This window comes from Phycodurus eques, chromosome 14 (assembly GCF_024500275.1).
Source record: "Phycodurus eques isolate BA_2022a chromosome 14, UOR_Pequ_1.1, whole genome shotgun sequence".
NCBI lineage: Eukaryota > Metazoa > Chordata > Actinopteri > Syngnathiformes > Syngnathidae > Phycodurus > Phycodurus eques.
The window spans coordinates 8,351,403-8,378,608 of record NC_084538.1 but is presented as its reverse complement, the minus strand read 5'-3'; the positions used below and the strand labels follow the sequence as shown (position 1 = coordinate 8,378,608).

The window sequence follows — 27,206 nt, the reverse complement described above, 5'->3', positions numbered from 1 at the left end:
TTGAACTCCGTAAAATTAGTTCTGCCTGTGTCGAACAGCAACCTATGACTGTATCTGTATTAGAGCAGAATTGGTGCGTGAGAGTTAACTGTTGCGATAAACCCATTTTAAGTAGGACTCCTGATATAGTGTTGTTTCGTTCGCGAACGTTTCATTCAAAAGAGAAAATCTTTTCAGTCAACGTAATGAACTTAATTAGTTTATGAAATGATTTCGTTCTTTGAGCTCTCCCGCCGTTGGCCAGCCCGCTCGGACCGGAAGCAGAAGCGTTCGAGCCGGCTGGGACCGGAAACAGAAGTGTTCTGTGCAGTCTCGATGTGTTAATTGAGACGCGCAGCTGGTGCGGCGGAGAAGATCCGGTCAATTTTCAAAATAAAACACTTTGACACGCTTATTGCAATACAACAGAAATGTGTTTCTATGTACCCTGTGATTGGCTGGCGAACAGTAAATGGGTGTACCCCGCCTCTTGCCAAAAATCAGCTGGGATTGGCTCCCGCTCACCTGCAACCCTTATGAGGACAAGTGTTGTAGAAAATGGGTGGATGGATAAAGACCAACCTTTTGTACAATTGCCCCCAGTTCTTTGCACTGGATGAAGATTTTCTTGCTGGTCGAACGTTCGCTCAGCTGGGAGAGCTGATACCTGACAAAACAAAAGTTGCACTTCATCACGATAGCACAACAGCATTTAAACACATGGTAAATGCCAAAGTTGAGCACAAAAGATTCTTCCCATAGAAAATAATACAAAGGAAAATTACATGCTTCAGGGTTAGACTCTAGCCATCATAAAACCTTTTATAACCGTTTGTTTTAAGGAACATTTTAACACTCCTAACTACAATGGAGAGGAAAGGGAATATGTTTGTTGAGCAACACTGTCACCAATTGGCATTTTACTGTATAGTTACAGTATGTCTGGTACACATGTACTTTTGAATTAATTCATATTCAACATCGTTGGTTGTGAAATAGTTACAAAAATACAGTATGTGCCATTTATCAATAATCTTCTCTGGTCATTTTCATACCAGTCATTATGTTTATGGCTACATACTATTTATGTTAGCATCTGCTTGTTAAAATGTATCTGTTTATGGTATTGGTGTTTATGTCTAAATATTTAGGGATATAGTTTATATTGTACTGAGCAGCCTTGCTCTTTCCTATGTAGTTACTATTTCTTCTCTTCTATGGTTATCATCACAGGAAGCCTTCTGTGATGGCATCACACCTATGGAATTAATCCTTTCAATACTCACTGAACTGAACTGAAGTCTACAATTTGACTTTGAGACATAATAATGATGAAATAACTCCACATTGCTGAGAGTTGCCTATGTGTCCAAACTTTAGGGGTAGCCTGTAAATTAAAAATAAATACATAAAAATGTTCACATTTTCAGCCAGAATGTTAAATAAGTTGTGCTTTTATTACACAATTGACACTACTCTTATTAAAGCCTGACTTGGGTAAAAATAGCATTTGGCATACAGTGTGTGTAACAGTTAGATAACTTCCCTCTTCACCGACCTTTTCAGTAAGGAGAAGAGTCCTTTGGCAGTGGCGATGAGCTCCACCACTGCGTGAAGCACACTGGTGGACAACTTGGTGGCACTCTGCCCATCGTAGTTGTTCTGGCGCCAGCGGCCCTGGATGCCCATCTGCAAGTTGTGGGCCACGCTTCGCAACTTTGCCGTCAGGCCCTGCAGGTTCTCCCCAGTGTCACCATATGACTGACAAGGACAATTTACAAGACAATTTGAAATCTTAAAATATTACTATTACTCAAAGGTTGAATGCATTTTAAATGGTAAACATGCTCAAAATTATTACGTTTAGCTGGGTCGACATCTAATGAGGAGGACTTTATAGACATTTTTCATATCACATGGACTTGGGGTGGCAAAAGCTCAAGCATTCTCTGTGTAATCAAACCCTTACATGTGATTTGAACAATCCAAATGGACAGCACGGTGAACTAGTGGTAAGCACCTCTGCCTCACAGTTCTGAAGTTCAAACCTCACCTCTGACCCTTCTGTACACCGTGTGTTCTCGCTCCTTTCCTAATCAAGTCCAATCAGTATACCGTAATCAAACACAGCTGGACTCCAATGAAGGTGTAGAACCATCGTAAGGATGATCAGAATAAATGGACAGCACCTGAGTTAAATATATGAGTGTCACAGCAAATGGTTTGAATACTTATGGCTGTAATATTTCAGTTTTTCTTTTTTAATAAATCTGCAGAAATTTCAACAATTATTATTTTTTTCTGTCAATATGGAGTGCTGTGTGTCCATTAATGTGGGGAAAAAATGAACTTAAATGATTTTAGCAAATGGCTGGAATATTAAAAAAGAGCAAGAAATTGAAGGGGGTCTCAATACTTTCCATACCCACTGTATTTATATATATATATATATATATATATATATATATATATATATATATATACACACACACATATGCATATATACATAGATATACATACACACACTGTAGTAATATATTGACATGCCATTTTTCTAATGAGAAGAGTTTTATGTTGAGACATCTAAAGCCCAAAATGAATAGAATTGCTTGACTGCAGTGAATTAGATCAGGATATATAGCCTATAATAAATAGGATTAAATTACATAAGAATTTAATCAGAGGCAATTGCAAGAGAGTAGGAGCAGGTTGCATTCAGGACGCCGTCATCGGGGGGCAAGAGGTTTGTTCCAGTCGGGCTTTGTTGTTACATATCAACCAGTGGCACTAATCCACAGTTACCGAGTGGACATGAATTTTTCATGGATTTATCCAAGCTGTAATGACGTAACGGCCCACTTGAAAGCATTTACTCTCCTCCATGTGATGCATGGTTTCATGAATGAGGACGGTCACAAGCCAAACAGGCGGCTGGATGGCGCTCTATAATGTAAATGTAAACTGTATAACTTTGCATGTGTATCTTATCTTATGAAACCGTTTCACGCAAGCGTCTGATCTTAAATCTTTACATAACGGTTCACATTCATAGAGCGAGAGTCAGCATGAAGACTCCTGTCTGCTATTTGGCAACAGGTTTAAGTTGCTTGAGCTGCCAAGTGCGGCATTCACTGACTGTCGCATCGCACTGTCCTGCTCAATTAGTCTACAAACACACTACTGCTGCTTAAGTGTTATAAATAAAACAACCTCACAAGTGGTTACCCTGAGGTAATTGGACATTGGGATTAAAGTAGTGGTCCCATAAATTTGCATGCAAGTACACTAAAGGGACAAAAGTCTCAGACACCTGACATTACACTTACACAAATAGAAAATGGAAGGAAAAAACAAATCCAAAGCTATTTAATAGGGTTGAGGTCAGGGGACAGTCAAGCGCTTCCACTCCCAGTTTATCTAACCATGAACCTTTTAAGGACCTTATTGGAGCAGAAAACGGTCTTTCCTAACTTGTTCCCACAAAGGAAATACTGTTCATTGGTGCCTTGAGATAAGAGTTTTGAGATGCTAACAGTCATTCAGCAAATGTTTTTGGTTTGACTTCGAGCAAAAGTTTGACACACGAGCACTGTATGGTGAAGTAACTCAAATCAATAGATTTCACATTAAGCAGCACGTAGTTTGGCAGGTACTGAACAATTCTTCAAAGAAGAAGCTTCCAACTGTTTAATGCCACTTAGTTTACTGTCAAACGAACCATAAAACAAAGAGAATTACACATTGTGTATTGAAACCAACCACATAACTTTGCCCTCAAGTCCACCAGCTTAATGGTACCACATAATTGGAAAGACAGACATAACTATGCGGCAGTGTTATAACGCTTTAAGAAGCAGATATTTGAACACAAACAGTGCAGCAACCCATGTAGACAGACAATATACTATAACACTACTCAGAGGGATGTATTCTTTATTCTCTGTGAAAAATGACTATTACTATGGCAGCTTACTGAGTCACTAGCAGTAGTAGAAGTAGTAGTAGATACTATCTTTGTGTCTGCATGACTGTATTAAACTTCTCTCCTGTGTCCAAGTTGTGCACACCAGAAGGTGTTGCATCGGATTAAAAGTGAAGACAGGAGCTACACTTAGTCAGGCCATAGCCTTGTCTAATACACACATGCTTTGCTATCATTTTGTAGCATATATAAGTCATTGCAAACATGTTTGGGTGGGTGTTGTCAATTACTCGCAAGCATTTCTTTCACCAAATCCCTTCTTAAAGGTCCCCTTCCATCACTGTTGTATTTAGTTTTGATAATGCTTTAAGTCAAGTTAGGGTTAGGTGCTAAACCCTAACCATAACGTGAACCCAAACCCTAACCCCCTAAAAGTTAATTAATACTTTCTGCATCTCCACATGCTGCGTTGGTCCATGTAACATACTCCTGTGTGTAGGGTCCACGCTGACCCCTCTACAGTCGACCGCACGCAGTCCAATTTTTGACCGTGCGAACTCAATGCATATAAAGCATATCATTTTTTAACTCTAATCGTAACCCTAACTAAATCTTTTAAACCTAACCCAAAGTCTAACCTCCGAACCCTGACCCCTAACCTCTGAGCCTAACACTCAAACCTAACAATCTCTTGAGACAAAAAGTGACAGTGAACTTCACGTGCTTCTTAAGGAAAGAACATGATGTTCTACTACAAGATGTACTTTAAATTCAGCATTAGACTGTTAATGCTGTTCAAAAGCAGAGTGCCAGCACTCTAGTATGCACACAAGACATCTACAATATCCTCAAGGCAGACATCCCTAGCTAGACTCTTCATTGCCATGGTGACATACTGTACACAAAATACACATGACTGCGCTTCCCGCCTCACCAAGGAGCACAGGTTCTCCACGGCCTCGAGGATCAGCTCCTGGTGGCCGATCTTGGACACTCCCAGCCTCTCCAGGTCCTCCGAAGTCAACTGGAGCAGATCCATGCCGGAGAGATGCCACTCCGACAAGGCATACCGAGCCAAGGGGGCGTCCAGACCTGGCAGCAGGACATAGGAGGTGGGAAGAATCAGGCTTCTCTTACTGAAAGCCCGTATTTGCAAGTAAAACAGGCCGATACATGCAGCTGGAACATGGACTCTGTAAAAGGATTGGAAGGTTTGGTGCTGGTATTTACTGTAACAAACCACAACACTAGGTACCTTTTGTAAGCCATGTAATAATCATAATGTGAAAGTTTTTGTTTATTTGAAGAGAAAATATGTCCATAAGTATGTATGTAAAGACACTACATCGACAGAAGTATTGGGACAACCAGTCAAGTGCAAATACAGTGGTGGTGCCTTCAGATAGAGGTGGCCCAACCTACGAGTAGCAACGTGACGGGTGGTCACCATTTTGGTAGATTAAAAAAAAATTAATAAATGTAATGAGCACTTTTAATGTCTCTAACATCCTGCATAACAAATAAATTCCATTTTGAGCTTTTCGAGATACAAGCCGTCATTCGGACAGTTTTGAACAATTCTTCAAAAAAGAGGCTTGAAGATATTAAATTGCCAATCCCATTCCTTGTAAAAAAATTAAACAAATAGAATTACACTTTGTGTGTTTAAAACAACCACATTATTTGCCCTCGGATAAGTCTATTTAGTTAAATGCTAACAAACGTTGCAAAACACCATAGACGGGCTAATGAATAGCAGTGTCGCGGTGTTAGACCCCTCATAGCAATGGATATTTGAACACAAATGATGGCTCCATGTCTAGCCCCCAGGTAGCCAAGGTGTGCACACCAGAATGAGCAGCACAATGTCCATTGAATTCAAGATAAAATGGTTTACATTGTATTTAATTCTGTCATTACTGTATGTTTTTATAAAGTACAATATCGTAGAGTACTATTTTCTCAATATCTGTTGTTTTTGGGGGGAGGCTGGACTGGATTAAAGGCATTGCCTTTCATTTTAATGAGGAAAGGCGTTATAAGCGTGGTCATGGAACAAATTAAACTCGTATCTTAAGGCACCACTGTATAGCAAAATGTGGAATTGTGAGGAATTAAGAGTGAGACGTTTGGGGTGTAAAGGGATTGAATTGAGAGCGCCTGATTCCTCACAGGTTAATCCATCCATCTGGAAGATGGAGACTACCCCAGCGGGTTATCTTGGATGAATTACCTGTCAATCAGAGGTATTGCATCGTACCGAATCTACCAATACACTCACCCTCGCTCTCTCACTTTGGGTGCATTGAACGCATAATTCAGAATGAGACAGGCTAACCAACAACAATAATGGAGGGGAATGAGACATTAGTGTATTGAATTCTCCAACTGAAGGAGACAAATATCATCTGAGAGGACAGTGAGGGCACGCTGCAGCAAAGTGGGTCCTGTGAAGTGTCATACTGCTGTCCACTGCTAAGCGTGTGACGAATTCGCTTGACCGGTGCGTGAACAGTACTGTTTAATACTGTAGTATCTGGTCAGGACTAGAAATGGTACATGGTAGCACCTGCTTTTGCCTATGGAAAAGTGTCAATAGAGAGTAGAGTACATACCGTGAATGATTTGACTTTTCCTTGATCAAGTTCATCCATTTTAAATGATATTTTTAATAGGATGGGAAAATCTCCCATGCTGAATGTTCTGAACTTCTGTTACAATGTCAATTTCTTATTGAGCAGATGCTAACCATGGACATTTCATTTTTCATTTCATTGCGCATGCTTCCATTTCCATTGTGATGTTAAAATCTGAAAGAAAAATAAATAAATAAATCTAACTACGACAGCAACAGATTCCGAGAAGAATGATATTCCGCTTATTTAAGAGAATTGTTTGAGGTTGTCAGGTCCAAGAATGATTCATGGTGAATGCATTAATTGTTCAAACCTAAAATCCTCCAGTTTCTGCCATTCAAATATTGTATAATCTGAAGAAACATATGCAAGTAAGATGTATTTTTTCCCCCTGACGTTATCATTAGCTAATTTCTCATTTTTTGCAAGTCAGTTCACAACATTCACAAAGTTATGGAAACATATTTCGCATAAAAGTCTGAGCAATGCTAGGTAGCTTGTTTTTTGTTTTGTTATTTAGCTGTCGTGCTAAGTGTTGTATATAATTGAGAGTGAAATTTCACTTTTACTTTTGTACTCAAGTACATTTCAGTTTTGTAAAGACTTGAATGAGTACTTGTACTTTTACTAGTGGTTCTACATAAGTATCTGTACTTCTACTTAAATGCAGAGTGTGAGTACTTTTGCCACCTTTGGTTACACGTACAAAGTCACTTTAAAGAAAAGTCTGATGGGGGGGGGGAAGCATGTCACAACACTCCACCGACTACAGCATAGTTGTTGACATGATCAGAGAAAAGTCTGTTATGGCTCCTCCTGGCCACTTCCTGATTCCACCTCCACCTCCACCTTTTACTTCCTAAAGGATTTGTGAGTGTGTGTTTTGTAATCGGTGTGCTTCTATTCGTGACTCCAAAGTAGTTAGGAGGCGAACACAGCAACTAACATAAACAGCTATGGTAGGCAGTGGTGAGAATAGGGCTCACCTTGGAGCCACTGGCACACCGTCTCCTCGCTCCAGGCCGTAATCGGCTCCATGCTCGGCGCGCTGCTCCACTCGCTCAGTCAGCTCCCCGCCGCCTTGGCTGACGTCTACCTGGGCGCCGGGAGGCCGCCGCTAATGCTGCTACCGCTGTTACTGGAGGAAAACGGGGAAGTGGCCCTCGAGTCGGACGAGGACGACGAGTTGCACTCCTTCGTTCAGGTACAGGTGGGTTGGGAACAAAGCCCCTTTCCAACCTCCCCCTGGCGGTCAACTAATGTTAGTGCCCCCCGACTCCCTCCTACTCTCACCTGTGAGCAGTCTTGTATAAAGTATAGTACCTGCAAGCGATACTTGACTCAAAGTACAAGTATCTCAACAGAAAATAACTTTTGGTAGGAGTAAAATATTACGTGACTAAAAGTGTTAAAAGTATCTGACATTTGCTGTACTTAGGTAGGAAAAGTATTTTTTGATAGTAAATGTACTCAAGTATAGGAAGTAAGAGTATTTTTAAAAAGTGAGTGGTTAGAACTTTCATTGTTTTTTTAAAAATAGAAACATTTAAAAAAAATGTTTTACTTGCAATTAGAATTCTTATGAGAAACTGTCATATTATTACAAGCATAAAACTGTTTAGCTGTTCAGAAAGAAGTTATTCAATGGCATTGCTAATTTCTCCATCGCTACTTTATCCTGTTAATGTATATATTACTCTATTACGACGTTGGTATTAATAAAAACAATGATAATAATAACAATAATAATAATAACGATAATAATAATAACAATAATAATAGTATTATAGTATTAGGACTTTATTTTCATAACACAACTTTATTCTTGTAACATTGCAACTTTATTGTCATAACATTAAGATGTAAACCTCTTAACATTTCAACTTTTTTCTGGTAACATTACGACTTTATTCTAACAAGATATGACTTTATTCTTGTAACATCGACATTTTATTCTGGTAACATGTAAATTCTAATCTCGTAACATTACCACTTTCGGGGGGGGGGGGGGGGTACTTAAATAATGAATAACTGGTGAGCAACTTGTGAATTGTTTTTTTTAAACCAGGGTATGCACATCAGATAGACAAATAATATATAAAATAGGAATGTGGAAATTCTGATATTGCAGAACCACTGGTAATTTTTGATAAAATAACAAAAATTTAAGCAAATTCAGCCACAAATAATGGTCTTAAGTTAACTTTCTTTGTTTACTTAAGTATATTGACAAAGTATTTGTATTCTGTTACATTACAAGACTGCCTGTGGGAATGTCCCAATTTAACCAAAAAACACACCACATGGCATCATCATAACGCATTACAATAACGCTCCTTATAACACAAGCCTCACTAGCACAGAGTTAAGGCTTTTTTTTTTTTTTTTTTTCATGAGCAGTCACAAGAATCCTAATCCAAATCCTCTTTACTGGTCAGGAAATTTTAAGGAATTCATTTTGTTGTTTAATTGTTCCTTTAACCCATCGAAATATGTGGAAATTCTAAATGTGTGTGTGTGCGTGTATGTGTATATACATATGTGTGTATATATATATAATTTTATTTTTATTTTTGACTATATATAGGTTAAAAAAATTGTATTTCTTCAAGGTTAAATAAATCCATTCATCCATCCATTCTCAATACTGCTTATCCTGTTCAGGGTCGCGGCGCACTGGAGCCGAGCCTAGCTGAATTCAAATTATTAATTTATAATTATTTATCCACATCTACATTCAACACAGGCACAGATTTGCCCTAGTTCCTATTGTATATTCACACATATTAAACAATTTAGATAGAATATGTGTATACTTAAATATAATTCTGTCTGTCCTGGTGTCCTTGCATGACCTGTTAAAGCAAATGTTTATGGATACAAACATCCATCCATCCATTTTCTGAGCCACTTCTCCTCACTAGGGTCGCGGGCGTGCTGGAGCCCATCCCAGCCATCATCGGGCAGGAGGCGGGGTACACCCTGAACTGGTTGCCAGCCAATCACATGGCACATACAAACAAACAACCAGTCGCACTCACATTCACACCTACGGGCAATTTAGAGTCGTCAATTAACCTACCATGCATGTTTTTGGGACGGAGTGCCTGGAGAAAACCCACGCAGGCACGGGGAGAACATGTAAACTCCACACAGGCGGGGCCGGGGATTGAACCCCGTTCCTCAGAACTGTGAGGCAGACGCTCTAACCAGTCGGTCACTGTGCCACCAATATTTTATATATTTAATATATTATTTTAATATGGGGACGTGCACACAAAGATCACAAGTGGTGATCAAGCACCTGTCCTTTTGCCCTGGATGAAAAAAAATACCTTTGTTTACCGCAGCCCTTTTTTTTTACCCTGTCCATCATCAATTGCACCCAAAGCGTTTTGATATTTCAGGGTCATTTGTACCTATTCTCCCTCAATTTATTTGGGGTTAATCAGATAGACTTTAAATTGTGACAGGTGTGTGCTGAGCCCCATTTAACATGGGTTTGAATGCAATTGCTTCTGAACACATCCACATCCCCTTTTATGACAGGGTGTGTGCACTTGTGCAACTACATTATCCTAGTTGTTTATTTTTACTTCCCCTCTGTTTTTTTTTTTTTTTTTTTTCAATTGAGTTGTACGGGTAATAGGTTAACTGACAGTGGAAAAAAGTTTTTAAATGATTTATCTTGGGCTCATTTTTATATACCACAAAAAAACTGCTATTTGAAGAGTGGTGTATACATTTTTTATATACATTATAGCTTCCTGTCACATTCTTGGTAATAGTTTTTTTTTATTATTGACTGTGTTGATTGTGTTAACAGAAATCAATAAACAAATATATAGAACTGTTTTTTTTCATAATAGTATGAATACTACTATTACTCCCCCCCCAAAATGTCTGTGCTCATACCTATTTGAATATATGTTTTGTACTGCATGTAATAATATAACTCATACTGATGAGTTAAAAAAAAGTTTTATATTTGATATGAAAAATGAAATACATATATTTTTAGAATACATATATTTGAATAAGCTTCAGGAGATTTTTTTATCGTGTTCATTTTTTATTTTTTCAGAGTTATTATTGTTTTAGAAAAAAATTATATGCAACATAACAACAAAATAAATCTTTTTTGTCATTTCAAAGTTGAAGCGTGATGAATTACTGCAGTGCATCTTGGGTAGGATAGCGAATTAACGTTTGCCAAACGTGTGCTGAGTCAGGACAACATCCGGGCATTTCTTTCGCTTGACAAGTTGCGGAAGTGAATCCATAGACGATGGTGACGTTTTACGACGACGAAAACGCGAGTACAGACACGAAATACGGCGAGTTGAGAAAGTATTTTCTTGTCTCATGACATGTATAATGTAATCCCTCCAAACAGCTCGCCTGTTGAACGTCAGTCACCCTTCCTGAAACTGGCAACACTTTCAAGAAAGACGTTTTAAGTCATTTAAGAGCTGCCCTTTGTTTAATCCCTTTAATCGATAGAACATAGAGTACTTTGGACCAGTACCAGCTTGTGCATTCTTGCCAGAATCTCTCGTGTTTTAGTCTTATTCAGGTTTGGTCATTTTTATTGAAAATGTTCTGTTTGAGGTGTTTAGCCCAGCCCTAAATATCTGAGATACAAATTCAAGTCCCGACATGTTACAGAACACACCCATTACTGAAGTCGCAAGATTCTTTATTTCTGGAAGACACAAGAAGCCTTTTTGCAGAGAAAGCTTGAACATAATACTGTACAATGGTGCCACCAAGGATGACCACATCTGCCTCTGATTCAGTCAACTTTCACAACAATTATATTTGTAATATGATGGTTTTGTGGTTAGCACATCCGCCTCCCAGCTCTAAGGTTGAGGGCTTGAATCCACACATTCCTGTGTGGAGTTTGCATGTTCTTGCGTGGGTTTTCTCTGGTTTCTGTGGCTTCCTCCCATATTCCAAAAGAATGCATTTTAGGCCTACAGCATCCATCCATCCATCCATTTTCTTCACTGCTTATCCTCACTAGGGTCGTAGGCTGCTGGAGCCTGTCCCAGCTATCATTGGGTGGGAGGCGGGGTACACCCTGAACCGGTCGCCAGCCAATCGCAGGGCACATATAAGCAAACAACCATTCACACTCACATTCACACCTACGGGCAATTTAGAGTCTTCAATCAACCTACCACGCATGTTTTTGGGGTGAGGGAGGAAACCGGAGTGCCTGGAGAAAACCCACCCTGGCACGGGGAGAACATGCAAACTCCACACAGGCAGGGCCGGGAGTTGAACCCCAGTCCCCAGAACTGTGAGGCAGACGTGCTAACCAGTCGCCCACCATGCCGGTCGCCTACAGCACACTGAGCGAAATGCCTGAACGCCACTGAGCTATCATGTGAGCGGGGTTCTCAAACTGCTTTTCACGAGTGGCAGGCCATTGGTAACTAGTTGTGCTGCAATTCAAAATTTGAACAGCAGGTGAATGGCATCGCAACATCAATTGAATTGAGAGTTTCCCGATACTGAGCAAAATCTAGACGGCCACCGTCAAGCCGTACCAATAGAGTATATACAGTAAATATGTATGCACTGTGTTATACAATAATACTTAACCATATTGATAATTACATACATCTAAAAAAGCAAAGCATTTAGAGACCCTATCACCAAATGTAACTAATTAAAAAGTGCCTATCTCTGTCATTTTAACAAGTGAATTTAGAATGAATAAATAACTTTATTCTCATAATACTAGCGAAATAAAATAATTATACAAGGTGTCAGAAAATGTTTCCCCTTCAATGTGGGCCCGACGGTCAACCAGGATGTATTCAGAGATATCCTGCGGCATTTTCTTTGTTCTGTGCAAGATAAGAGACAAGAGTAATGCATTTGCTCACAGTGCCTTGAGCATCCAAGAGTTCCTGGTTAAGAAGAACATCGCCACATTAGAGCAAACTTCCTCCTCATCCGACCTGGCTCGGTGTGAATTTTCTATTTTTTTTTCTTCGTCACTTTCCCAAGCCCAGTGGAGCCATCAAGGGAACCTTGTGGAACATATCAAGATGTCTGTGATGGCAGAGTTACATGGGATCCCGGAAGAATCCTTCCAACAGTGCATGAAAGTGTGGCAGAGAAGGTTTGGAAAGTGTGCTTGACTCCAGGGAGATTACTTTGAATAGGAAAACTTGTAATTTGTAATTTGGATCTGAAATATATTCTTTGTGACACAGTCCTGGAACATTTTTAACACACCTCGTATTCTCTAGAAAATTGCCTTTTGTTAAAAAATATTTTTTTTAAAAAAGGACTTTATTCTCTTGATGGTTGGTCTTTCTTTCTGAACAGCCTTGACTTTATTCATGCACTCTTGCAGGATGTCAAATTTATGTGATACGTCACAATCATTTCTGCGCTTTTAATTGGTTGAAAGCTAAGGTAGGCAGGAGTATTTGGTTTATTATGTTTGTTTTATTGGCACGCCAGTCCCCATAGGTAGGTATGCACTTTTTCCTAATGATACAACATAATAATTTTATTGAAAATTATTTTGTAGCCCTCAAGCGAGGGTTTGCAGGCACCAGTTTAAGACCTGCCGCGATAAAAGATGGATGCCTTTACATTGGTTACATTTGAAAGTCTTTAAGGTATTCCAGTGTAATCGTAGATAATAAATAATGCAGCCACTCGCTTCTTCTCTCTATTTATGGAAATTGATTCCTTTACTATTGTAGTCTGCGACCGCACTCTCCTGCAGCCATTGCCGTGACAAACGATAACACCGCCGCCGTTTGGAACACAATAACTCTGTTCATCACCGCGCACTGGCTTCTTCCCAGTGAGCAGAGATTGCTAATTACCCCCGCTCAACTTTGGAGCGGCTAATTAATTAGCATCTTGGCTGCTGCGTGGTGCAGACATGGCCTCATTGAGCACAGCTGCATGGGACATATACTGTACATCATAAAGCCTGGAAGTGCTCCCTGTGAAATGTGACCCATGCCATGAATTAAATTTAGCACTGCGATGTATCCCACCGGGGATGAAATGTCTTAGGGGCATTGTTACTGGGAATATTGTGTATATTAGTCCCAGTGTCCTCTGTTGACTATTCGGTATGATGTGTTTTTACGCTTGTTTTACATTTATACTCATAGTTCAAATGAATCCCAATTATACTGGCATCAGTGTGATGCAATTATGCTTTATAAATGGTTGCTAATGGTGGTGCTGAAGGTTTGCTCACTTATAAAGGAATGAACAGTCTCTAAAATTGCCATTCACTCCCATTGACAGCTTTAGAAGTCAAATATCCATGTTAACTGGGAAGGCTGACAGTGAATGAGATTTAAAAAATACATAAAATTTTAAAATGTTGCGTGTTTTTGAGTGAAACAAGTACACTATATGATCCTCAAGTAAAACAGAAGTAGAGTACTTCGTGGAGAAACCTTTGTTGGCAGGCGCAGTGATGAGACGTTTGTTGTTGTTGGTCACCAGATTAGGACTACTCTTGAGTCATGACTCTGTAAATTGTGAAGTGGAACGGAATGTAGCCAATCAAAAAACGCCCTGACTGAGGAACAACTAAGCAGCCATAAGTAAAAAAAAAAGAAAAATTTCCTGATCCACGTCGTTGTTTCGTCAAAAAGTTGGCTCCTCAGACGGCAAAAAGTATTTTCAAAAGCTTGTCTTTTTACATCACGATTTTATAACACTCCCGCCTCCGATCCCTACGGAAACACTCGGGGAAAATCGGTGCGACATATCTTAAAGTGTTTGTTCTTCTTCGTTTTTGTTAGATCATGTGAGATTTCTGCCTTGGAGGACTTGTTTCTAGATCAGCGGCGGAACAGAATATTTGTGTGTGTGATGTTCTGTGTTGAGATTATCAGAGCACAGTACGACTGAAACTGTTCAATGCCTGATTTATTGTTTTTATTTTATTTTCATGTGTAGGGTCTGTAACAGATAAAGAATGTTTTCAGATTTGAAAATCTTTACAGTATGTGTGTACCAGACATGAGGGTGAGCAGCAGAGTACACCCTGGACTGGTCGCAACTTGCAAGGCTAATCGCAGTGTACATGTAGACAAACAGCCAATCACATTAAAACCTTGGGGCGATTTGTCTTCAATGAACCTACCAACCATGTTTTTTTTTATGTGGACCAAAGAACAACCCGTCAGAGCACAGGGAGAACTTGGAAACTCTGTACAGGAAGGCCGAGCTGAGATTCCAACCACAGAACTTCAGAACTGCGAGGCAGCCGTGTTAACCTCCTTTCTACTATGCTGCCGGCAAATCAAATCCTTTTAGAAACAGCGTTTTACTTTTTTTGTAGGACTTATTACAAATCCTACTAAATTCTTCTGAGTGCAGTATCGGTGTGTCATTTAGTTTTTCTATTAAAGCAGCAAAACACTTTTACTTTTTGTCCAAAATCATACAACATATATGAGAACAAGCTCTATCCCTCAATGCACAGGTTGTGTCAGTGTAGAAGTGACATCCAACATTTACATAATCAAGCACCAATGCAAGGATTCCTTGGGTTCCCTCGACACACAGTTAAGTCTATTCAAGTCATGCTCTGTTTGAGCGCTACGCATGCAGGGATGAGTCACATCTCCCATGATGCTTCACTTCAAGCTGACAGTAAGTGGGGGGCTATCCCTGGGGTTTGCCTGAGTCATCACTGTCAGCTGTCATGGCACTGGAGCATCACAGAGGGTTCATGTGTTACTTTTGGGCACTTTGTGTTCATTTTGTTAAAGCCTTTAGTTCACCGTTCACTTTGAACACATGAGCACACTGATGGATATGTCGCTACTGGTGCCCAGAGAGAAGAGAGTGACAATCAATTCTTCTTTTCCTTTCGGCTTGCCCCTTTTAGGGGTCGCCACAGCGCGTCATCCTTTTCCATGTTAGCCTATCTCCTGGATCCTCCTCTCGAACACCAACTGCCCTCATGTCTTCCCTCACGACATCCATCAACCTTCTCTTTGGTCTTCCTCTAGCTCTCTTGCCTGGCATCCATCCTCATCATCCTTCTACCAATATACTCACTATTTCTCCTCTGGACGTGTCCAAACCATCGAAGTCTGCTCTCTTTAACTTTGTCTCCAAAACATCGAACCTTGGCTGTCCCTCTGATGAGCTCATTTCTAATTTTATCCAACCTGGTCACTCTGAGAGCAAACCTCAACATCTTCATTTCCACCACCTCCAGCTCTGCTTCCTGTTGTCTCTTCAGTGCCACTGTCTCTAATCCGTACATCATGGCTGGCCTCACCACTGTTTTATAAACTTTGCCCTTCATCCTAGCAGAGACTCTTCTGTCACATAACACACCTGACACCTTCCTCCACCTGTTCCAACCTGCTTGTACCCATTTCTTCACTTCCTGACCACACTCACCATTGCTCTGGACGGTTGACCCCAAGTATTTAAAGTCCTCCACCTTTGGTATCTCTTCTCCCTGTAGCCTCACTCTTTCCCCACCACCCCTCTCATTCATGCACATATTTTCTGTCTTACTTTGGCTAATCTTCATTCCTCTTCTTTCCAGTGCATGCCTCCATCTTTCTAACTGTTCCTCCACCTACTCCCTGCTTTCACTGCAGATCACAATGTCATCTGCAAACATCATGGTCCACGGGGATTCCAGTCTAACCTCATCTGTCAGCCTATCCATCACCACTGCAAAAAGGAAGGGGCTCGGGGGTGATCCCTGATTCAGTCCCACCTCCACCTTAAATTCGTCTGTCACACCTACAGGACACCTCACCACTGTTCTGCTGCCCTCGTATATGTCCTGTATTATTCTAACATACTTCTCTGCCACTCCAGACTTCCGCATGCAGTACCACAGTTCCTCTCTGGGTACTTTGTCATAGGCTTTCTCTAGATCTACAAAGACACAATGCCCCCCGAGACCCTTTCAGTAGATGTACTGTGGGCCCTCGTTTTACCCTTCAAGTATCTTTAAGAGCGCAAACATTCCATTGTTGATATATTGTTCCCATCCCATCCATTTCCTGAGCCGCTTCTCCTCACTAGGGTCGCGGGCGTGTTTGAGCCCATCCCAGCCATCATTGGGCAGGAAGCGGGGTACACCCTGAACTGGTTGCCAGCCAATCGCAGGGCATTGATATATTGTTGCAAGTCTAAAAGTTGAAATATTCCTTTGACACAAGACAACAAGACACTTATTCCCTGTTCAATCTAATAAGCTCCAACATTCTGCTTTTACAAATATATTAATGCTCTCTTTTTGTTGACACCGTCAGTGAGGTATAAGATTAAGATTAGTGGTGTCACGGTACCAAAATTCTGACTTCGATACTATAGCTGCATCGAGTACCTCGATACCTGTACTGAAACAATACCACAGCAAAAATCTAAAAGATCAAGAAAAGCAGTGAATTGAAAACTGACAAACAACTTCAAATACTTTATTTTTATTCAGTCAAACCATTTCGATAAACTTGAAAAATTATGTAACAATGGAATTAGCCAATTAGTATTTTTTTTATATATAATTAGATCAATGCCTGCATTATCATATACAGCAATATTTTATGATGAATATTTGTGTGTTTGTATGTATACAAAATTGTACATCTATATACAAAATATGTATGATATTAAAACTATATAATATAAAAATAGACTACCCTTTTTTCTTCAGTTTCTTGTTCAGTAAAATACCTGGTACCACTAAAGGCGTTTTACCTGAAGAATATAAAAGCTAAATTGTAGTATTAAATATAACTTTGGTTATTATCAAGACAACCGTGGGAAAACGGCTAGTGCTAGATCAAAGGTACCGTTAGTCTAATATTTTTTTCCATGATTATATTATTTCTATATTTATACGTACTTTACTCATACTTAATACTGTGTATTTCAAGCTTTCAAGCTTTTAGTCAAGCTTTTTTAGTGTGAAGTTTTCTTGTATTTGACAGAATTTAATTTCTCCCATTGCAAACAATACATTGTGCACCCACCCAGTGCAGCTCAGTTCAGCTCTTTTCTCTCTTCGCACCTAAAATATTGGCCTCTGAGTGTACATTTCCTGTGTGCAGTTTGCGCCTTCTCTCCCTGTACTTGAATGGGGTTTCTCCAGGTACTCTAGCTTACTCCCACATTCCAAACCTATACATGTTAGGTTCATCGAAGACTCTAAATCGTTCGTAAGTGTAATGTAGTGTGAATGGTTGTTTGTCTCTATGTGCCCTGCGATTCAGGGTGTACCCTGCCTCTTGCCCCAAGTCAGCTGTGATAGGCTCCCTTAAGACAAGCGCGATAAAAATAAAAATGGAGAGATGGAGTATTTCCAATATAAAATGAGGGCTCTTGTACTGTACATGTTGATGACAGTTCACGCTGAAGCTCACTCAGGCTGCTTGGGCAAACATATCCATCAAAAAAGACAAGACACCAAATTATCTGCTCCATCCTCCTTTGCCCATTGTTTGGTCCACATGCCTCGCCTTCATCCTTATTTGAATCCCCCAAAAAGAAGAATACATCTGATCCATCTGCAGTTTGATGGTTTCCAGTTGCCAATAGTAACCGGAGCAGGCTGCGAGCGAAGCACTCTGCCGTTGAATGGAGTGGGGAAGTGTGGTGGGCAGAAGGGGTGTGTTATATCACAGAGGACCCTCACAACAAGAGCTGTTGTCAATGGAAAGAGATGAAGCCCAAACACACTCAAACAGCACTGCATTTGGTTGCGAAACCAAAATTCAAGCTTTTTCTAATTAATGTTGTGTATACTTGCTTTCCTGCAGACAAATCAAACACACCTTAAAAAAACATGCAACCACACATCAGAATGCACTCACTGGTCACAACTTTAGGTACACTTGTACAATACTGAGAGCCAATACAAGAAGAGCATGAGCATTGAGATGAATAATCCCTATCATCTGTGCATGTCAACAAACAAATTTTTAGCTTGTCTAAATTTATCTTTGTCTTATTCTGATTTATTGATAGCCTACTATAATATTGGGCCACGCAGTGGTGGTAAGCACTTCCGCCTCACAGTCTAGAGTTTCTGGTTTTGAATCTCCACTCCGCTGTTCCTGTGTGGTGTTTACATTATTCTCCGCATGCTTGTGTGGATTTTGTTCTTCTTCCCACATTCCAAAAACATGCATGTGAGGTTCATTGTGTGAATGTGAGTGCTAATTGTTGTTTCTCTATACAGTCAAACAAAAATGTGAGGAAAAGCCTACTGAAACAGCTCAATTTTATTCTGGGTTAATCAGAAGCACTTTAAATGGTGGGAGGTGTGTGCAGACTCCCATTTAACATGGTTTTGAATTTGATTGCATAATTCTGAACAGAGCCACATACCCAGCTATAAGAGGGTGTGCACACTTGTGCAACCAAATTATCTCAATTGTTTATTTTCCCCTCCTGTCTCAAAAAGATTTGATTTAAATTTCAGTTGAGTTGTACAGCTATAGATCACATTAATGGTGTACAAAGCTTTGAAATGATTTAGCTTGGGCTAATTTTTTTAATATAACAAAAATCTGTCATTTGTACATGGCTGTGTAGGCTTTTCACATCCACTGTATTTGCCATGTGATTGGCTGGCGACCAGTCCAGGGGGTACCCCACCTCTCGCCCCGAGTCAACTGGGATAGGCTCCATCTGCAACCCAATGAGGACAAGCACAAAAGAAAATACTGTAGATACTGGTTGTTTTTTTTTTTTAAACCAAAAGACTTTGTCTATTTTTTGACACTGAAAAACTTGCAAAAATGTTGGTTAATTTGGGCGGCACAGGACTCAGACTCAAGATAGGCTTTCGCTGCGCTTCGCCTCTCCTACTTTGATCCACTTCAGGAGGAGGCTGGAGTACCCAGATAAAACATAATGCAAAGGGAAAACATGCAAACCCCACACAGGAAGGCCTCAGCCGAAATTCAAACCTCAAAACTGTGAAGCAGACGTGCTAACCAATAGACAACAATGAACGTCATTAAAAAAACTGTGATCGTCTCAATCAACAGTAAGCAAGTGCAGAAAGTACTGCTACATTGAACAGTTGGACATGCATTCAAATGTTAAGAGAAGGTCAGATGAAGTTCACCTGTGAAGTTTATTTATAGCGCATTTTCAGTTCATCCTGTAATCACCCGTATATCCATAATTTTATGTGAGTAGTGAATGTGCTTTGGCTCAATTAGGAATCACTGCTCTATGGAGTGTCATTCTACTGTACAGTATTTGTACAGTAAATCGAAAGCAAGCGTTGCGGAGCCATGACGTAGTTGCAGTTCACCACTCTGCCTGATGATGGCGACATCGAACCTGGTCGGTCGAGTAGCGTGGTTTAAAAAAAAAAAAAAAAAAGAGAGAAAAGGAGGGCAGGATGAATCCCGTGTTTGGGAGTGTGCAAGTAACAATCTCGGCTCGGAGGCTGCGCGGAGCATTTTACTACCGAGACAAGACCGAGAAGAGGGAGCCAGGGGAGCAGGAGTCAGGACACACGCTTGGCTTCGACTGTGAAGCCATTCCGGACTTGGGTTCATTCCTTTAGGATTGTTTTTTTTTTTTTTTTTTTTTTTTTAATTATTATTATATACACACGGATTTCCGCCTGTCAAAATCTGATAGCAGCAAGGCCTCTTAATAGTAACTGGATTTAATCTACTCCCGACTGGATTATCACTTTGGAGCGAACCGAATTAAATCAAACGATTGCACCTGTTTGTTGATACCCCCCAACCCCCGCCGAGAGGTGCAACGAGGACTGTGTCTGGACAGCACCGAACCGACACCGAGACCATAGCCCAGCCGAGAAGTTGTGCATCTTGACGTGGGGGGTGGGGGGAGAAATCTGCCAACATGCCGCTCGCACAGATCGCCGAGCCGTGGCCCACCATGGAACTAGTCCAGCTGGAAACTGAGGTAACCGCAAGTGCAACATTTCAACGTTTTCATTCAAGTTACTACGCTTGACTTTTGGATTTTTTTCAAGCAAGCGCCTACACTGGAGGGAAGTTGCTTTGAATGACTTGAAATTGTAACGATTTCACAACCGGTAGTTTTCTTGTCTGATTTTGGTGAGGGTAAGTGTGCACATATTTGTACCTTTCCCCTCGCGCCCCTGCTCCTCCGATATACATCTTTTAAATACGATCTCCGCTAATATGTGATAAATATATATTTAAAATAAAATGCAATATACTACAGTGGTTCCCAACTAACGATATACACTGTTAATTGTATCTTCTGTCATCTAGTGAAAGAGCATTTAATTGTTCTGCCTGTCAAGATATGTTGCTGACTCGCTGGTATAGCTAGATTAACGTAGATACATTATTTGTAGTAAATAACTATTTTCAGACCAATTAAGTTAAATTGGGTAATTTCTCCGTGGTTGGGAATCACTGACCTAGAAGGTGCTTGAAGTGCTTGCATTGGACTGATTGATACCAGGCATTTTATTAATATTATTAATAGACTGTTTTACTCTTATCTGAAGGTGATCCATCGCTTATCTTCAGTTATTTCCAGATTTATCTTTATTTGGAAATACTCCACGTTGTCGCTTCATCTCAAGAGCATTGCCAAGCTCAGAGAAATGCCTTTTTGCAGGAGGTACACTGCTAAAATTTCCCCCAAAATGAGCTTCTCCAGGGAAACAAGCATAGTTGATGGTAATCAGGTTTGGTGTGTAAAAGATAAATCAACGCGGACACCATGCGGGGCACACGCAAACGATAATTAAGCCAAATTTGACCATTCCGCCCCCCCCCATTTAACATTTTAAATGATTCACAATTTAACATTATAAAATGAGCCATAAAACTACGTTGCTCGGCTGGTCCGTATGTTCTTATGTTGGAAAATGATGTTGGACAGCTGAGGTAAAGCGGCCTCAGCAAAATATTTGCACATACCTTGGATCAAATATTTCCAAAGTGTCCATTGTTTTTGCATCATATAAGTGGGCACCATGTCTTTGGCAATGCTCGCCGCGATTGACTTCCACTGTGTAATTTCGTGTCACACGAAAAACATTGTCACACTGATTCTGCTCATGTTGTCTGTTTCTAAGTGGGAATTACAGTCAAAACTGGTCCCATTTGGCAACACTGACTAAGCTTTTGTAAAACAATTCCACTCTATAGATGTGTTGATTGTGCAAGCCATGCAGATCAACGAACTTTGAACTATGGAAGATTATGAGGAAAACCATCCTGACAAATGCACAACTTCACCAAAAATCCGTTAATGTCATCTAACTAATGCGAGACACTACATTAAGAATCAAGTGGACTTCACGTGATGTCCAGTTGCTATCATTCTTGTCATCTCTTAACACCCCCTGTTGAGGGGGTGTTAAGAGATCCCCCCTCTCTCTCGCATAATGCCAAAGAAAAAATGCGAAATGTCCACAGTTGATCCTTTGGGGCTGGTTGAACTGAATTCTAGTGAGCTATTCTGACTCTTGTGCGCATGTTGCCATAAATAATTTGGTCAAGAGCCATGTTTAATGATCTTTTTGGAGGGTCCACCTTTATAAGTGTAAGTCTGCCTTGACAACTGCGCAGTGACAACCTGTGGAACATCATTGACGCTGTAAGATTGAACAGCTGCAGGAATCCGCTTCATCCGGCACTGGGCGCTATGTAATATTCCTGCTTTCTGTCTCTGATCTCCCCCTTTGTGTGGCTCTGTGCACAGTATCACACAATGTCCTCAGTCTTCTTTTCCGCAAAGATAGAAAGCTTAACTGATAGGATTGAGACATCCTCGTCCCAGAAGTTGATATCTATCTTTTAACTTAAATAGCCTCCCTGATAGGAAAGGGACATCTTTGTCTCAGAAGTTGATCTCCATCTTTTAGCTTCTGATTGGAGGGGGACATGCTGGAGTGGAGTGATGGTTTCTGACTAATTTCAACCAGTTCCCCCCCTACTTTTTTTCAGCTCAAATGAGACATTTTGGTTCCGCACCAGAACCTAAACTTATTAAAACATTAATTCATGTATCGCCATAAAATCGACATGCACGATACTGTACATAAACACGATAAAGAGAACAGGAGACATTCTTTTACTACAATATGAATCAAAAAACTAAATGGTATACACCAGGGTTGTCCAAAACACAGCACACAAGAGTAATAGATCAAAGAAGCAAGAATGTATGAATAATATCAGAATATCCAGAAATATGTACATACTGTATTTACAACAACAACCAATGAGAGTGAGCCCAAAAACTGTACATGATTAAGTAGATACTGTATTTGTTTACAAAAACTGCATCTGAACAGCAGCAAGAATAGTCAGCAGTGTTGTAATTTAAAAAATAATAATACTAAGTCGAATGACATACATATTTGAGCCCGACCCATAAGGATTTTATGAGGCAGATTCTGATATTTGGAAGGATAGAATTCCGAAAACAGATTAATCAACTGCTTCATGTAAAAAAACTGTTTAAAAAAATATTTTTTTGCGACCCTTAACGTTTACAACAATGAAGATATTAATTACAGGCACAACATTTGACTGTTTTACGATACTTTGTCCTTTTTGTTTATTTTTTTTCAACTTTACAACAGAGAGAAAAATGGGAAGGGAATGTTAGTTTTAATGTGAAAGTCGTGTTGTCATATTCATTCATTCATCTTCCATTCCGCTTATCCTCACTAGGGTCGCAGGCTGCTGGAGCCTATCCCAGCTATCTTCGGGCGAGAGGCGGGGTACACCCTGAACCTGTCGCCAGCCAATCGCAGAACACATATAAACAAACAACCATTCGCACTCACATTTACACCTATGGGAAATTTAGAGTATTCAATTAACCTACCCTGCATGTTTTTTTGGGGATGTGTGAGGACACCGGAGTACCCGGAGAAAACCCACGGAGGCACAGGGAGAACATGCAAACGCCACACAGGCGGGGCCGGGATTTGAACCCTGGTCCTCAGAACTGTGAGGCAGATGTGCTAACCAGTCGTCCACTGTGCCGTCTGTGTTGTAATATGTTTAAAAAAAATCTGCAGAAAACAATTATTTTTGCAGATTTGAAAAGGGCTAATATCGGCCGATTTATCGGTTGGCCCCGAATACATATACATGCATTAATGATATATCAAAAGAATACTCGCCGATGATGACTACTAGATGTGAATGTAAACAAAAGCAGTTAAAATAGTCATCGGCGGTATACTTGCATATGATCAGTATACATGGATCCTTGATACAGTAAAGTAAACCCCTGTTTACTGCAGGGATACGTTCCAGACCTACCTGCAATAGGTGAAAATCTGTGATATAGAAAAACTATTTAAAAAGAAAAAAACATTTGTATACCTTCCACTTGCTTTAAACATTTAACCTTATTAAAACACAATACAACGTTTTTAAAAACATTTTTAAACAAACTTATTAAAACATACAAAAATTGCAGGCATAAAATGTATAGAAAGTACTGTACGTATTGTGTCTGTGTGTTAGATGTGTGCATTTAAGAGGCGGTGCCTCGTGGTGTGCCTTGTGACACCAGCAAGTGTCTGGGTGTGAACCGTGGCTGACAGCAGCTCCTGCATGATTCTGCTCATTTCAAGAAACAGCTGAAATGTGCATCTGTGACTGTGGCACTCCTTTCTGACATGCAAGGGCATTACAGTGAGTAAGTATTCTGTAAAAACACATTAAAATAGATCACTTAAAAAAATCTGTTAAAATTGCAGTGATGTGAACGATGGACTGCTATATACTTGCGGGGCTCACTGTACAATACTGTATATGAAGTTGGAAATGACACCAGCAGCAACTGCAATTAAATTTAAAGTGGAGCGCCAAACATACATGAATGAATATAAATAGATGAGTTAATGAGTTTTGATTCATTCATCCATATTATACACTACTGTCAGGAAAAATGAGTCACCTGCTCAAATTGTGTTGTTATAGTAGATTTGTTACATGGTTTTGTCCCATCCACTTGTCAGCAGCACCTCTGAACAGATGGTAGTGCTGATCCTGCAAAGAGTGTCAAGTGTAATTGCTTGTCTTTTTATTGGATGATGATTGATGGAGGAAAATGTGCAGTTTTATTTGAAAACAAAAATTAGTGATTTTCTCGCTTTGGACTACACAACATCACTACACTTTGCATTCATTATCACTCAAGCTGTGATAAATTTGATCACACCAATCCCTCCCATTCAGAGCGGGATCGGTGCCATTTCAGCCTGACCCACCGGACCGCTGCACACTTTGCTAGCACCAGCACCAGGGTGACACCTCGGGTCCGTGAGCAATTGAGCAGAAGGAGTGAGCTAGCGGGTCCATGCCAAGTGAGCATGTTGGACCACGAGACAGATGGGGCAGTCCTGTTGGCTGACTAGGAAACAAGAGGGCGGAGCAACTTTCTGTGCAGTAACATGACGGCGAACTTGAGCGGTGATACTTTGTGAAGTCTGGTCCTGGTCCATTTTGGCCTTGGAGGTTCCTTGTCGTCACAATTTGCAGTCTTTCAGGGACAGAGGTTTGTATTCAAGGTGATGGAGGTAGCTGAGGTCACATTACTGGTACATGTTCTTCGTCAGGGTCTACCTGCTGCCATTTTCAACCAGTCCTCAAACTTATTGGGCTACGTTCACAGTGCAGGGCATGATCCCAAATTTGGATTTTTTTTGTTCAATCCGATCTTTTGATGTAGTCGTTGACAGCAAAAACAAATGCGGCTTCTACTGTGTACGAAACGTATCCGTGACGTCACACACACGCACACAAAACAGGGCATCACGTTGCACAAGCGGACGAACACGAGGCGCCGTGTTGACCGAAGTAAATCCTCCTAAGTAAGTCTCATCATGATGCGCTTGTGTCAGTTTCAAGGATTTTGTGCAACCGGACACATTTACTTCTATTTATCAGTTGTAAAACATCTTCTTTTAGCCAATGACTGTTTTCTGTTTTGTCGCATGTCAGTTTTGTTGAACAATTGTGACGTCTGTCACCTTTTAATGACGAATGAGCATCCAGATTGCACTCGCGTGGGACACATATCTGATTTATATCCACATATGAAAGAGGCCTGGGTCGGATATGAAAAAATAAGAATTGTTCTATTCACATTTGACATGGAAAAAATCAGATCTGTGTCACATTGGCCAAAAAATAAAAATGGAATTGACTTGCAGTGTGAACGTAGCCTTGGTCTCATATCAGTTTAGAACTAATGGCGTATTATAACTGGAGGCACTTTACCCTGGAACAACAAACTTCTGAATGACAGTTGTGCATGTGGACTGTGGAAACTATTTCATCAATTTAGCGCCAAGGTAATTTCATTTTTAAAATTTTTTTTTTATTATAAATAATCCTCAAATGTGTTCTGTCAAAATTAAGGATTGACATATCGGTACAGGAAATGGATGAATGACTGGATGGTTTATTTTTAAAGGTTACTGATCCAAGATGTCCGAGTTAAGGTAGTTGAGGTCCGATTGCTGCTATGTGTTACCTGAAATTGCCTCATGTTCCTCTTCATCACTGTAATTTTCAGGCAATTCTAAATCGTATTGTTTTATTAGAATAGTAAGAATCCTTTTTAAGGATAGATGTTCATGGTGTACTCCGACTCTCGCCCAAAGTCAGCTGGAATCGAGCGAGGTACCCGTGTCCCTAATGATGACAAGTGGCATATAAAATTGATTTTTTTCCCCCCCCCCTCTGATTCAAAGTGACTACACTGATGAGGTTAAAAGCCTAGGTTCATCATCTTCCAAATTTTTAACCTATTCGGGGCCACAGTTTTTAGATAAAGTTTTGGTGTAAGATGTCCTTCTTGATTCCAGCCCTCTCTATTTTTCCTGGCTTAGTACAGTGGAAGAGTCCTAGGGGTGTGTCCCTTTGGATACATGCAAGTAAAATGATACCGTTTTACATGCACAAAGACTGACAGAAGTGTCCTGTAATTGCTGTGCCGGCACCGCAGCAGCTGAGGACCCCACCCAATCAATCAAGGGGCGGGATCAGGCCCACGGGGTCCACCCGAGAGCGGCCCGGCGGACGGGACACGTCCCACACCGAGGGACCCAGGGGGGTCCGCCGGGCCCCACCAAGGCGCCGCAACAACCGGCCACCCAGCGGGGTCCGCAGGGACTCAATGTCACCCGCCCAGCCAACCACACCACCCACCGCTCCACATGTCGTCTAATTCATTAACGCCTCGCTCCGTGTGGGTCTATATAACAGATACGCTTAAGATAAAGTTAACTGTTATTAAACACAGTGGCATACGTTATTCAGCCTATGGCTCACACCACACACATTTGAGCACATACTGTATTTGAGTCACATGTGAAGTTCGACATGTTTATTTTCACTTTACAGGGACTTTTAAAAACCCACTGGGATCGGTGCCGTAAAATGGAAATTTTCACTTTTATTTCTTCATTTCAGAGCAAGAACCCAGATAGCAGATACCTTTTCCCTCCTTCAAACGTTTAGAGTTAATTCCTCAATGTCAAAGCTGGAATCATATTGATTTCCTGGTCCTCCACGCATGAAACTGCTGAATCAAGGATCAAAATGTAATTTACGATTATACCTGAATCAAAAAGCACAGGAAGGAGGAGGGAGTCATAAAGAGGTTTGATTGATATGCTTTTA

At 40.5% G+C, this 27,206-nt stretch overlaps 2 protein-coding genes across 2 annotated transcripts in view; one reads left to right on the top strand and one right to left on the bottom strand.

Annotated features, from left to right (window-relative positions):
* Positions 1–7,768, bottom strand: part of cnksr1 (connector enhancer of kinase suppressor of Ras 1) — a 30,094-nt gene extending 22,326 nt beyond the window's left edge. The window contains 4 exon segments of the mRNA XM_061695753.1: positions 562–646; positions 1,538–1,740; positions 4,836–4,993; positions 7,524–7,768. Of these exon segments, the coding sequence (XP_061551737.1) occupies positions 562–646; positions 1,538–1,740; positions 4,836–4,993; positions 7,524–7,575 (498 nt within the window). The 5' untranslated portion in view covers positions 7,576–7,768.
* A 12,176-nt stretch (positions 7,769–19,944) lies between these two features.
* The window catches only part of rps6ka1 (ribosomal protein S6 kinase a, polypeptide 1), a 53,285-nt gene continuing 46,023 nt past the window's right edge, over positions 19,945–27,206 (top strand). The window contains exon 1 of the mRNA XM_061695750.1: positions 19,945–20,472. Coding sequence (XP_061551734.1) covers positions 20,410–20,472 — 63 coding nt within the window. The 5' untranslated portion in view covers positions 19,945–20,409. The remainder of the gene's footprint in view (positions 20,473–27,206) is intronic.